Raw genomic sequence first — 13,611 nt, forward strand, 5'->3', positions numbered from 1 at the left:
GTATTATAGGATAGAGAGTATGAACAGTTAAATCTCCTCAGACACGAGGAAGGCGATGGCTGTTACTGGTAAATACCAAAACCTCTTCTAACCTGCGTTTGGAAACTATTTGAAGCACGTTAAGAGCACCTGTGTGATTATATGGCTGCCCACACTGTTTAATGACACAGCTGCTGAATTCTAGTCCTTCCCTGGGAAACAGAGGACAAACAGCCGAGTATGTGTTTCGACAAGATGACATTTATTGACAAGTTATGAGCTGTAGAACAAGAAGTAACAGACTGTGTCAGTACTAGCTTCATATATCAGTATATCTCATGTATACATTGATATATTGGAGACCGAACGAGAAGCGACTCGATAATTTGCTACAAAAAGGCTTTGATTATTCACACTACCCGAGCTGGGTTAGGACAAAGATACAAAATTAAGACCATCAAGAGATTTCTTTGTACAAATTGTGCAAATCAAAGGCTTCTACAAATTAATTACCAAGCAAATATACAAACAATACACACAGAAGACTTGCATTAAAGATATTAAAAAAGTGAAAAATGTTTACAGCTACAAAGCTAACTACTGACGACACACTTAGGTTTTGTTATTTAAAATCCACAATAACACCAAGTTTAGCTGTTCAGGTTTTGGCAACTTTTATGTTTTTAAATATGACCAATGCCATTAAGCGTAATCATACATTTTCACTTGGCAAAAACAACTTAAGGAAAATTTCTGTCACAAAAATAGTACATTCACAAAAAAAGAAAAGTCACTTACAGAACAGACAACAAAAGATGTAACCCTTCCTTGAACAAATACAGGCAAAAATGTACATAACCCTGAGACACAAAACACAGGACACTGACAAAATTGTAAAATATGAAAAGTGTCTCCTTCAGCCTTGATGGGCCACATTCTCTCCTGCGAGCTCGTGTTTTAAGTCGAGGAGGAAGATACAAATTTAGCTCGCCAAAATTGAGGGAAGCCCAAGTCCAAAAGTCTAAAAATACAGACAGGAAGATGGTTTCTGTGCACAAAATCATACACTTCCCCGAATGTCTTCTCTCCTTCTCCACACGCCTGGCATAGCAAAGGTCTAATTCAGTCCATCAGCAGTCCAAATAATTTACACCTGAATAAACGCCCAGTGTCATGGAGGAGAGAGTAACCACATTAAAGGACAGCGTCACTTTTCTTTTTTTTTTTTAGTTCACTGTAAAACAACATCAGTGAGAGATGATACACGTCTGATGGGAAGTGAGTCTGTTGAGCAGTGCAAGGCTGATACAGTCACAGTAGCTTATTTAACACCAGGAAACAAAGGAGAGAAGTTTGCAGGTTTTCCTTCAGAGGCGGCTCACATCTCTGCCTCTCGTGGCTCACGTGTTACATAGAGGCGGCTGTGAGGTCCCTGCAGTATACATGGCAACGAGTCCAGCTCAGACGAGGGGCGACATGGGAAAGTTACACAAGAAGTAAACAGATCAGGTGGAAAGAGGCCGCAGACTTCCAGTCTCTGGGCTGTTTCCAGGACCCGGGCCTTTGCTCCTCTGCAGCTGAAGTTAATGTGAATCAGGCTGGATGGAGCACACAAACCCCTTCCTCTTCTTCTTCTTCCTCCTCCTAGGAGACACATGCCTGCATACCAGACGCCATGGCTCATCTGGGGAGAGAGACAGAGGGAGATTAATATTTAGGTTCTGTGAACTCTGGCTGTACGCTGGCCACATGACCAGAGGGGTGGCTCGGACATTCTCAGGGAGTGGAGAGGAACGCAGAGACTTCACTCCTCCGGAATACACATCAGCTTATCACCATGCCATTTTATCAGGCTTACCCACATAGCATTAATAATGCCTCAGGACGGAGCGTTATTTAACCAAAGTCCTCCTGGCATGTGGGATTAAGCTGCTCAAGCCATTTATGTTGCTGGGTAATAAATATCTGAGGGTGGCAGTGCAGAGGACCCCACTGTGAAAATAAGCTGCTCTGGACTTCAGATAAGACACATATTCTAAAACCATCTGCTCATCTGCTTTATCCGGATATAATTCATACTGTATAAGGTCTTCTTATGATTCAATTTTCACATTGCTGCATCTGCGAGCATCGTTTTTATTATAAACATTGTAATAGATTCTCTGGAATCTCTCATCTTCAGCTTTCTGTGCAGCGTCAGATAGCTTAGTGTGTAATTTTCCTCGCCTGCTGTTATGAAGGAATGTTCCACTGGATATTTGGAGGGGTTGGAAAGAAACCTGAACATGAGGTTTGCCTCTGATTTGCATATTTTTTATGATAACTCAGCTCTGCTCGCTCGACTAGAAGAGAGTCAACATTCAGGCTTTGCTGGGGGTTTACTTGGATAACCTAATGAGCCCTCATTTCCATTGCTGACAAAGCCGGCTGATACTACAGAAGCCTCCGCTGATCCATATGCATCTGTTACTGTTATGAATACTTCGCATGAAGTGTAAGAGTAGGACACAGCTAGGGCACCGCACTACTGGAAGAAGGACAGGGAGGCACCAAACGGTTACAAACAAGTTTTAGATTAAAAATCAGCAGCAGGAAAATACTTTCTGTACATTTAAACTCTCTGAAAGAATTACTGTGTTAGATTGGAGTCATACAAACCATAGTATTTTGTAGAGGTGTGACCCTTCACTGGACTCATGATTCAAATACAATTCATTTGGCAATAAATCGATTTCACGGTGCATTTTAATGCAGTTTAAAGGGTAAACCAGGTCATTCTGTATAGTTACAATTTACAGAAGTCCCGTAAACGCCTCACATGAACGCTACCGGTAGATGTTGCAATTTACAGATGTCCCCTAAACGCCTGACATGCAGACTATCGGTAGATGCTACTATTTACAGATGTCCCCTAAACGCCTCAAATGCAGAATGTCAGTCAACACTATGATTTAAAGATGACCCTTGAACGCCTCACATGCAGGATATTAGTAGGCGCTACTATTTACAGATGTCCACTAAACGCCTCACATGCAGGCTGTCAGTAAACACTATAATTACAGATGTCCCCTAAATGCCTCACATGCAGACTATTAGTAGATGCTACAATTACAGACGTCCCCTAAATGCCTCACAGGCTATCAGTAGATACTTGCTGCAGCTAGGCACATAGGATCTAGTCTGCACTCAGAAACTGCAACACACACACATTTCAGACAGGTCTGTGGCCAATTTTTTTTTTTTAAATTGGAGTGTTCCAATGTAACATTCACTCCGCCTCGAGTATTTTGTTGAATGCTAGAAACAGATGTGTCGACACCAAAAATGCAAGAAATGTTGCTCATTTCTTTATTAGTTGAATCGCCTCAAGGTAGAAACTTTCTTGGGTCATTCTACGTGTTTTGGTTCTAGGTCAATACAGTATCAGTTTCAGTACCAATGCCAAACATATGTTTTTTTATTAGCTTCCATAAAGAGATATGATAATCTTTCTAAATACACTTACTTGCTGTCTTGCCAAGACTTGGATGAAAACAATGCTAACTGAGCTAAACTAACCAGCTCAGCTGCTTGAAAACGAGGAACCAGCTAGCCTGGCTCTGTTTTAGTGCAGCTCAGCTCACCCTACCTAAACAAAGCCTGAGTAAAGCAACAGTAGCAGTATTTATCGTATCACATGTAACGGCAGGCCTGATGGAAAGTTTCCACTGATCTCTCTCTCTCCCTGTATATGTGCATGGGTCACTGGCAGTACTTTCAGTTCTGCTGCTGCTGGTCTAATCTCTCTCAAGTGCAGATGATGAAGAGCATGCCTGTGAATCTTAAATAAGCCACCACTCTGGTCTGCTCAAACTATGACAATAGATCACCGTTTCAGAAGAGTTGCCGCTTCATTTTTATTAGTGTATGTCCACTGTAGTGAGAGTGGGCATTCACATGCTGCATTCATGCTGTGAAGAAAGTGCACGAAGTATTAAAAGATACAGAACCTGTTTGATTCTTCCTCTGAGTTCTGGTCTACTACAATTATTTTTTTAAACGTAGTCCAGAAGGGAACAAAAAGGTAGACCGTTGTATTCCATAGAGACATACTCAGATTCAAAGTTTACACACTGTCATCATCAGTAGATCCATCAAACAACACCCTGCCTGTCTCACATGATCAAACCTCGGCTCCCTCAGCCTCAACAAGGGTCCTGCTGTCACTGGGAATAAGCTGGAGACTGTCTCACAGGCCTTTCATTATCACCTGTCATGTCAAGGTTGATTATGCTCAGCTGTATCAGTGTAACTATAATTATTTTGTATGGACACCCAGACATGCTGTTGTGCATTCAGACTTGGTTTGTAAATGCAAATCAGTGTACAAAATAAGGAAATTCTCCTTCACCCATTTGCTGTAAGTCAGGTATTAGTCAGGTACCCTCTCTCTCTCTCTGTGTGTGTGTGTGTGTGTGTGTGTGTGTGTGTGTGTGTGTGTGTGTGTGTGTGTGTGTGTGTGTGTGTGTGTGTGTGTGTGTGTGTGTGTGTGTGTGATGGTGGTGGGGTCAGGTCCACTGCAAGAGCCGTAGTGAGCTGCCGTGAGTGATGGAGGGAGTCTATGTGTCCTTCAGCAGAGCAGACAGATGGGCAGGGACTCTATGAAGTGATTGGATTCGGCACTGAAGTTTAACTTGACTGATTTTGAAATGACACACCGTCTAACTCGCCACTCGTCCAGACCAGGTCACATTAATCGAATGAACGACACATGCAGCACAACACTGCTTTTTTCCAGTTGTCTTTCATCTTGGATACCATCTGCATCTCCTAGAAGCCCAATTACGACTCAAACCAAAGCAGAGTCCTCTTTCTTTATGCCCCTCTTGTGTGCAACAAGGCCTGCTCCATGTTTATTAATGACCACCAAGAATTCCACTATATTGACCAACATATGAATCACAGTCACATCATTTACATGAGTTTGCAGTGTTTTCAGGGACACGTGAAGGACTCTGGGATGAGCTGAATAAGCGCTATTTCAGCACAACTTCAGCAAACATTACATAATTCAGATTAATTACCAAGCAGACAGACTCTGTCCTACCCCAGCTGGCTTCCTGAAGAGGCCCCTGTAACTGTAAGACAGCTCGTCTCTTTTTAAGGGTGTAATCAAATTAGTCCGGGTGATTATTCAGCCATTTTAAACATCGTCTTCCCTTTTCCTTTTTGTTACTCTCGGCGTGGAGAAAAGACCAATAAAAACTCCATTAGGTTTATGCAAATGTAGCAGCGTGCTGAGGACTGTAATGTGGCAGATTGATTACTCAAGGGACTGGAGACGAAGTGTGAGCGCACGTGCTAACTTTAACTGTCTGTGTGTGTTTCTGAGCCGAGGGGGGGGAGAGGGGGTGGCGGCGTTGTTGTACACAGATGCCACAATAAAAGCCTCATTCAGCTTGTGTTCCTGGTGGCCCTCACAGTGAGGCATTAATAAAACATTAGTATTGAGTGACTGGGGGCCTCTGCACTCCTCCTCCCTGATCCCAGCGTGACCTTTCCATTTTACAGCAGCTGTCTGGGGATGCGGAGATCCCGCCGAGGAGTCCCTCTCTGGCCCCTGACCCCTCCAGGTGTACCCTGTCACACAGAGCTGTGCCAGCACAACAAGAGCTTCGGTTGAAGCCGTTAAAAAAAAAAAAAAAGAAGGAGAATGCTGCTTATGTCTGATTTTTGAGGAGAGGGGGGAGGGATTGGGAGGGATCGGTGGGGAAAGGGGAGGGGGCACAAAGGCTCAAACAGATTACAGGCATTTCAGGGGCCGTTATAGTCCAGTAGTTTAAAGGAGAGAGGGGCTGTTGAACTTTTGCCGGCATCTCCAGTTACATCCCGTCTGCCTGTTGTCTGGTACCAACAACTGACCAGACTTTATCCTGATGCTATGACTATTTCCAAAAACGCACACTGATATATACTATTTAAAGTATTTCTGGTAGCAGTAAAGGCCGTACAGGGGGAAAAAATGAAGTAGTTCTACATGTTTTAAACTTGTTTTGAGAATGTTAAAAAGCTATTCACTCCCGTCTGGTCTAGAACAAATACGACCCATAATGCTTTAACATTAACAAACACTTTTCCATTAACAGTGGGTTCTGGTTTGGGCCTGGAGCCTGCGGTCGGGCACATCTGGTGGTGGTGGTGGTGGAAATGCACGGGACCAACAAACTACAGTAGGTGGTGACAAAAAAGAGCAGAAAGCCTGGTAATCCCATACAGGCCACGCAAACTGCCAGGACAACCCGAGGCCCGAGCCAATAGCCAACATTAACAAATCTTTACTAATGGGAATGCAGGCCACACCTTCATTCCTCCCAAATTAGAGTAAGGATGGCTGGCTTTTTAAGGGACAGGCAATGCCAGCAATGTGGCCTCCTCTGTGTGTGTGTGTGTGTGTGTGTGTGTGTGTGTGTGTGTGTGTGTGTGTGTGTGTGTGTGTGTGTGTGTGTGTGTGTGTGTGTGTGTGTGTGTGTGTGTGTGTGTGTGTGTGTGTGTGTGTGTGTGTGTGTGTGTGTGTGTGAGTGAGAGTGAGAGTGAAAGAGTGAGAGAGAGAAGTAGAAGTAGTAGTAGTAAAACAGTAGTAGTGGAAAACAAATGGTTTTACTACTGTGTAAAAACTCACTAAACTACTAGTGAATACTCGAACAGCTGACTGGTGGTTTTAGGCACCAACAACACAGAAGGGGAAAGGAGCACACACACACACACACACACAGCACACACACACACACACACACACACACACACACACACACACACACACACACACACACACACACACACACACACACACACACACACACACACAATTATTTTTCTCTAACCCCAGCTGAAAGTTGACAGGAGCAATGTATTTTTAGGCAGGCGTTAGTCTCGGCTGCCAAATGCTGCAAAATATAGCTTCACTTGTCCTGGTCTTACTAGCTCTCTACTTCATCTCCACGTGTGTGCACGTATGTGCATGCGTGCGTGTGTGTGTGTGTGTGTGTGTGTGTGTGTGTGTGTGTGTGTGTGTGTGTGTGTGTGTGTGTGCACTTGGTGTCACTTTGTTGTTCCTGCATTTTTGCCACTTCACTTCTCCTCTCCGCCCCCTCCCTGGTCTTGGGTGAGAGAGAGAGAGAGAGAGTCGAGTAGTGTTGGGGCAGGAAGTCAACTTGACAAGCTGGAAACCTGAGCTTTTTCCATCTCAGCCGTAATTAAACATAAAGGCAGTCGGTGGCGGGACGGTGGCCACCGTAGCTGCGAGAGTTCATAAAGATGGGGTGCCTTGATCTTTCATAGTCAGCCTCTCTGTCTCCATCCTGGCACAAAAAAACAAAACAACCTTGGCTACCATGGATACAGTGGCCCATACCAGCAGCCTCATAATGCTAAGCCCCCAGCTCCATCATCTCCAGCTGTTTACTGTAGACACAAGTCACACATAAGCCCTCTGCTTCTCACTTGCTTCCGCTTAGATTTACTTTCAAAGTCCTTGTCAGCATAAAAAGCAGCTTGTTAGGAGTCACTTTCCCATATTCCATAAAAAGCGGTTGTCATGCAGTACAGAGTACAGAACTGCATCTGAATCTGTCAAATGGAAAATAACAAAACATAAAGCAATGATGAAAAATACTCTTATTTTCATCGGTATTCTATTTGCATTAGTGACACTGAGTAAAATTTCTGTCTAATTATAAAGACTTAACTTGAAATGTAACTGTTCTGCTCTGAAATAGATGCAAACGACATACGTTTTCATACTATGATCACATGTTCCCTCTCACCATTTACTTCAGAAGTACAATTTTCATTTGTGAGTTGTATTTATGATATAATTTGAAGCAATTGGGAAAGTTTGAGAAAATTGCTTCTTCACTTTCTTGGGGAAACTTAAGTGATGTGATCTGCACAGTAAATATGAAGCCATGAGCTTAGTATAAAGACTGGAAAACATTAGGAAGCAGCCAATGTAGTTACAGTAGGACATTTCCAGAGCAACATGCAAATGAGTTCCACTTCAATTCATTTTTTAAATGCCTGAAGATCCTATCGTCTTTTAAACATGTCATACAATAGAGCCAATAAAAATAAATAGAATGGTCAAAGTAGTTATATTGACTTGAGGCGTATTTATTTATTAATGATAGCAACTCAAAGCCTCAGTTTAATCCGCTACTGTTTGCCCTGTTAAAGTTACTGCATTACTCATCAATACAAACTCAACACTTCCTGTATAATGTTTCAAATTAAAAACCTCTCAGATGACAAAAAAAAAAATATTTCTTAAAAAGGCTTTCATTCTAAACAAATTGTGACTGAATTAAGATGATCACACTTTTTAGTTCAGTAACACAGAATGACCACTGAACGTGGTATGCTTAGAGCCTATAGTTGACTTCATTGAATTATACAATATTGACTGTATGTAAACTTGCCATCATGGGAACAATGGTTACGCAACCTTAGAAATGTGCATATGCATGCACGTCACAACTGCGCTCCAGTACTTTAAAAAATAGCATTACACCCCTGTTTACAGCAAACAAGCTGCATTAAACCACTGAGCCTGTAGAACAGAATACTACAGTAGGACAAACTAGTGTAATAAAACCCTTTCTTGTTTCTTCTTTTAAGTTCCATTATTTCAAATAAAGAGTAAACCATGAAACCAACAGTAAAAAGATGTAGCAGAGTCTGAGGTTTTTAAATCACAAATTCAGTGACTACTGCAGCATTAAATTGTGTTTCATTGGTTGCATCAGTGCTAAAATAAGATCACAGCACAGGCGGCGCGTCATGAAATTTAAAACTAGCTCTACCACCACCGGGCACATGTAAAGACAACCTGCAAAGCTCCGAAATATTCTCATTTTAGCTACAGGCCTCCTCCTTTCATCTCCCTGTGCAAAAACTGAGAGCACCTCAGGAAAAATGTATCATCTCTTATCTCACATGAAACTGTGAAAACTGCCACCTGTCTTTCCTTCGGGCAGACTGGGCCGAGAAATACTTCAGTGATACGTTATATATCAGTCAATCATATTTTCATACCCCTCACCCCCACTCTGTTCCTTATGGGAATTTTTTACTTTGAGCAGAACAGATCACTTTGGCTTCTATCAGCACACATGGTACTGAATTAGGTTTTTTGTAAATTTGTTAAAGGTTGACATCTTAAATACTGTCACATAATAAAAGGTATGTTGCTGATCTTATCTAAAGCACACCGAATGTGACACCATATGTCACACCACCTTTTATAACTTACAACTGCTTTAAGGTACTGACTCATAACAGGCAGTCAGTTAGCACCCAGCGCCGGCCCTGCACAGCACCCTGCCCATTTGCCTTTCCGGCGCTACAAGCATAAACCTGATTCCTGATCCTCTCCTCCTCGCTCCTGTCAGTGACAGAGGTCTTGCCTTGGGACTCTTGCGCTGTAATTATCAGCACTGCTGACATTCCTCCTGCTCTCTAAACCAGGACTTCACCATGTTTATCCAACACCCAGCCGTCACAGCAGCTAGATAATGTGTAGCCACTGTAGCCACTAGCAACCATGTTAGGGGCTTTAAACTGGCCTCCTCCAGTTCAAAGTTTCCCCCGGGCTTGTTCACTCTGTAGCAATGTGGTTTGAGCTTTTTTAAGATATTATTCTTTTTAAAAACTGAGTTCCCACAATAATATCTGACACTATGAATAGCTCACATAATTGACATCTAGGTTGTTTGTGTGAGTTTAAGGAAGCTACAATTACTCACCATGACTCCTCAGAGAGTCAGTGCGTCTCTATGCTGAGAGGTACTTCCACGTGCTGACGAAGGCAGTAGGAATGAGTGAGTAGGGCACACTGGTCACACTGTCCCAGGAGTCTGATGATGGATCGTAACAGTCTAGTGTCTTACACCTCTGGGCCCCAAAGTACCCTCCGACCACATACAGTCTGTTTCCTGATGCCACTGCATGACAGCTGATCCGCTTGGCCGTCACATCACCAAACTTTGACCACTGGTACGTCTCACTGTTGAACCGGTACGCCGAGCTGGCTGAGAATTCGGTGTCACCGCCGATTACGACGACGTGGTTGCCCACCACGGCGGCTGCTGTGTATCGCCACAGCTGCGGACAAGAAGCCGGTACCGACCACCGATTCTGGCAGGGGTCAAAGCATTGCACCTTGGGATATTTTTCTCTGTTTACGCTGGTGCCCCCAAAGGCGAACAGTTTGTTTTTGGCGCCCACGACAGCAGCATTGCTCACCCCCTCTCGGAGTGGAGCCACCAGGGTCCATTTATTGGTCTGAGGGTCGTACTGTTCCACCTGTTTGAGTGACACGGATGGAGAGGCGGGGAAGGATCCTGCAAGAGAAGTGTGTCCTCCCACAACGTAGAGCTGGTGGTCGAGCTCTGCAGAACCGTGTCCAAATCTGGCTACCAACATGGGCGCCGCTTTGGACCACTCATCGTGTAACGTGTCATAGACCCAGACATCTTTGGAGGCTCCGTTCTCAGAGCCACGCCCTCCAGTAACATAGACCTGAGACACAAGAAAAATAACGATATGTGTACATCCAAATCATCTTAGAAAAAGCACATGTTGAAGTATACATCACATACATACCTTGCAACCAATAGCACAGGCACTGCACTCTTTTCTGGGGCTGGGGATGTCTGTTTTTGGGGTGATCTCCTTGGTCTTGTTATCGATCATGTAGACTTTATCACACATGAAGGTCTGTCCTCCTAGCAGCAGCAGGGCCTGGCTGACTTTTCTCGGCCGTGCACAGAACCCTGTTACGATCCCGTCGTTTTGGAGAATCCTCATCTTACACCGTACGGCGTCTTCAACAATCTCCCGACCCACCTTGTGGCACATCACCAGCTCCTCCGAAGCAACGTTCTTCAGCAAGTACGATTCAGGCAGCAGCGCCAGGCGGACACAACGTAGCAGCTCGGGCAGCTCACTGTGCCTCCGCTCCATGTCCGCCTTCACCCAGTCGATAACAGCCTCGTACACCAGGCTCTCATCTTCCACCTCCAGCTCCTCACTGAGGATCAGCTCCTGGACTTTGTCTCTAGGTAGGCTCAGGAAGTCTTCTGTTCTGAACAGAGTGGCAAAGTTTGCCAGGCACATCCTCCATGACAGCTCATAAAGTCTCTGGCACTGGTGGGCGTCTGACAGCAGCATCATCCCCAGACAGTTTGACTGGTGGAGGTTCTTTTCTAGAAACTCTGCTGCTGCGTCCCTGATGTCGTGGAACTGAAGCATGTCTCCGGCTTCTAGGAGCGACTCTGCATTTTCCTCGTTGATGATGACTCTGGCGGAGTAGGCGTAGTCGAGCAAGAGCTCCAGCACCTCCGGATGGAGAGAGTCGTGGAAGTTGACATCGGCGTCGCGACTCTCCCTGAGCCCGCCGCTGAACATGGCCTCAAAGTAACGGCTGCAGGACGCCAGGACGGCCCGGTGGCAGGGGAAGGAACGGTTGCCGGCCTTGAGCACAACATCTGTGAAGACTTTGCGTTTGCGTAGCAGGTTGAGCTGAGTCAACAGGCTGTCGGCGTGGGACGTCTTGTGGAAGAGTTGGATGTTCATGGAGCCGGAACTAGAGCGAGACTTTCTGTTTTCGTGGTTGCTCACAGACATCTTGACTTCGACCTGGAGAAGTAAACAAAAAAGAATAAATTATACAAGCTCGAGAGGGGAGTGCCACTCCTTTAGATTAAGTTAATTCAACTGACTTTTTAATAACAGCTGGATAGGAGAGGGGCATCATAAATGTCATGCACCATCTTTTGATGTGAACTCTACCATAAACCCATTTTATGATGAAACAAAAACTATGCCAACAGCTGATGAATGGGGCCGTCCAGAAATAAAAGAATAACTCCTATCTGCATGGTGGTTTTACAACGGAAATGAACTTCAGACTTTAAGAGAGATGAAAGGAGATCAGATAAGAAGAACTCCCACGGAAAACCAGCTTGTGTACACAGAGATTTACACAGTAAAACCTATAAAACACATCACTGTCAAACCCATGACAACAAATGAGCCACATTAACCGGCTCTTAGGACAACCTTTTGTATTTAATTTTAGGTAAAGAAGCAACACCTGGGCGTGTTGTTCTATATCACATCTTTCCACACCTATAAACATTTCAGGGCTGTGAATCACCTCCAATTAACAGGCATAGCCAATACATTCCTGCCAGCTTGTTCTGTTGCTCAGCTGGCTCACATACAAGATGGTGCCAAAGGCAAAGCTTTCAAGCCTACATAAGATGTGACACCTCAGACCAGTTCCTTAAGGAAAAAAATTATGTAACCGCGCTGCAATGGATTAAGGGGGGAAAAAAACATATTTCTTTTGATCATGTGCAGAGGGATTGGACAGGCTTGCAGCCATATCATTGAGTGGGAGGATGTGATTAACTTTATTTGAAGTCTGCATTCAAATTCTGGTAAATATGATGATGTAATGCCAAGCTATACCTAAATTATCATCACCTCATTGTGTTTGCAGTGATCATGGCGTGGCACAAAGAGTGTACACAACTTAAAAACGACCAAATAAATATCTTCCGCTTAGAAGCCTCTATTGTTTCATAGCAGATAAATTTAAGTCGGCTATTCAGTGCCACTGAAAGGGTGTGGACGGTGGACTTCCGTGGAGGGACTCGGCGTGAAATCCAATTGGTTTTGTGCCGTAAATGTGAAACTCTGGTCAGCACTTCAGCATGCGCTCGACTTTCCTCCCAAGTTAGCAGCAGCAGCAGCAGCCTGCAAAACATCCAGGCTGCTACAATCACCCCACATCAAAAGGATCCTGAGTTACAGCCTGTAACCAAACTCCTCTCATATCGGAAGTTAGAGAAATGCACAACAGGCACGTATCTCCGTGATCGATACTTTACGGAAGATTTGCTTACCTTGATCGGAGCAGAGGATTCCTTTATCTCGGTTACAACTTCTTCTATCGTCGATTTGTTTCAAGTTGTGGCCGATTTAAACCGATCCCATTTCCGAGTTTAAAACTATATCATGTCCTAAACTGCTGGGAAGCGGTTGAGCCATTTGTTTGGGTGGCAAACCTTGAATTTGTACGCGCATTAAAAAAAAAAAAACAACAACAACGTGGAAAAAGTTTGAAGCTCGGTGCGCTGTGGTGGAGCCACGCAGTCTGCAGGAGAAAGCAGCGAGCAGCGCGCAGAGAAAGAGCCGAGGCAGCTGTGGGGGTTCGCGGTGACTCCTCCTCCCTCCTGCCGCCGCCGTCCAATAGGCTCACACACCACCGCACAGCGTATCTTCTTTCTTCTCCATCCAACTTGGCTCCAGGTCCAGCATTGTTGTCAGATATCAGAGCCATAAGCCATCCAAAAAAGAAGAAGAAAAAAAACCCACCCGTTTGTTTCACCTGCTTGCTTTGTTCCGTACTTTGATTTTTATTGGCATACAGATGAAAATCTTCACTAATATCAATGAAATTCAAATTTATAGTGTCTTTCAGAGGAAGATTTAGCCCTACATACACTGTTTAAGACAGTTTTTTTTTTTTTTTTTTTTTTTTTTTTAAAGAAGAAAAGAAAGACAATGGGATAAAAATGATCCAACATA

General features: G+C 44.2%; 1 protein-coding gene across 1 annotated transcript; it reads right to left on the bottom strand.

Moving 5' to 3' along the window:
* Positions 1–220: 220 nt before the first annotated feature.
* enc3 (ectodermal-neural cortex 3) lies at positions 221–13,174 on the bottom strand. Its single transcript, XM_069699106.1, has 4 exons — positions 12,927–13,174; positions 10,618–11,652; positions 9,759–10,533; positions 221–1,663 (listed from the first exon to the last, which is right to left on the bottom strand). Exons 2-3 carry the CDS (start codon positions 11,638–11,640, stop codon positions 9,787–9,789), a joined length of 1,770 nt encoding a protein of 589 aa, XP_069555207.1. The 5' UTR covers positions 11,641–11,652; positions 12,927–13,174; the 3' UTR covers positions 221–1,663; positions 9,759–9,786.
* Between the last annotated feature and the right edge of the window lie 437 nt (positions 13,175–13,611).

The sequence above is a fragment of the Brachyistius frenatus genome, unplaced genomic scaffold, assembly GCF_029030835.1.
Source record: "Brachyistius frenatus isolate BFR_SWC_R1_liver_20210118 unplaced genomic scaffold, ASM2903083v1 Contig_29, whole genome shotgun sequence".
Lineage (NCBI taxonomy): Eukaryota > Metazoa > Chordata > Actinopteri > Embiotocidae > Brachyistius > Brachyistius frenatus.

What these genes read in the sequence shown, in the direction of transcription:
- enc3 (XM_069699106.1), bottom strand. Translation starts at nt 11,640, where the DNA reads ATGTCTGTGAGCAACCACGAAAACAGAAAGTCTCGCTCTAGTTCCGGC. An exon ending in CCTGTGCTATTGGTTGCAAG is followed by an intron (nt 10,534 to 10,617) that starts GTATGTATGTGA and finishes CTTGTGTCTCAG; the next exon opens with GTCTATGTTACTGGAGGGCG.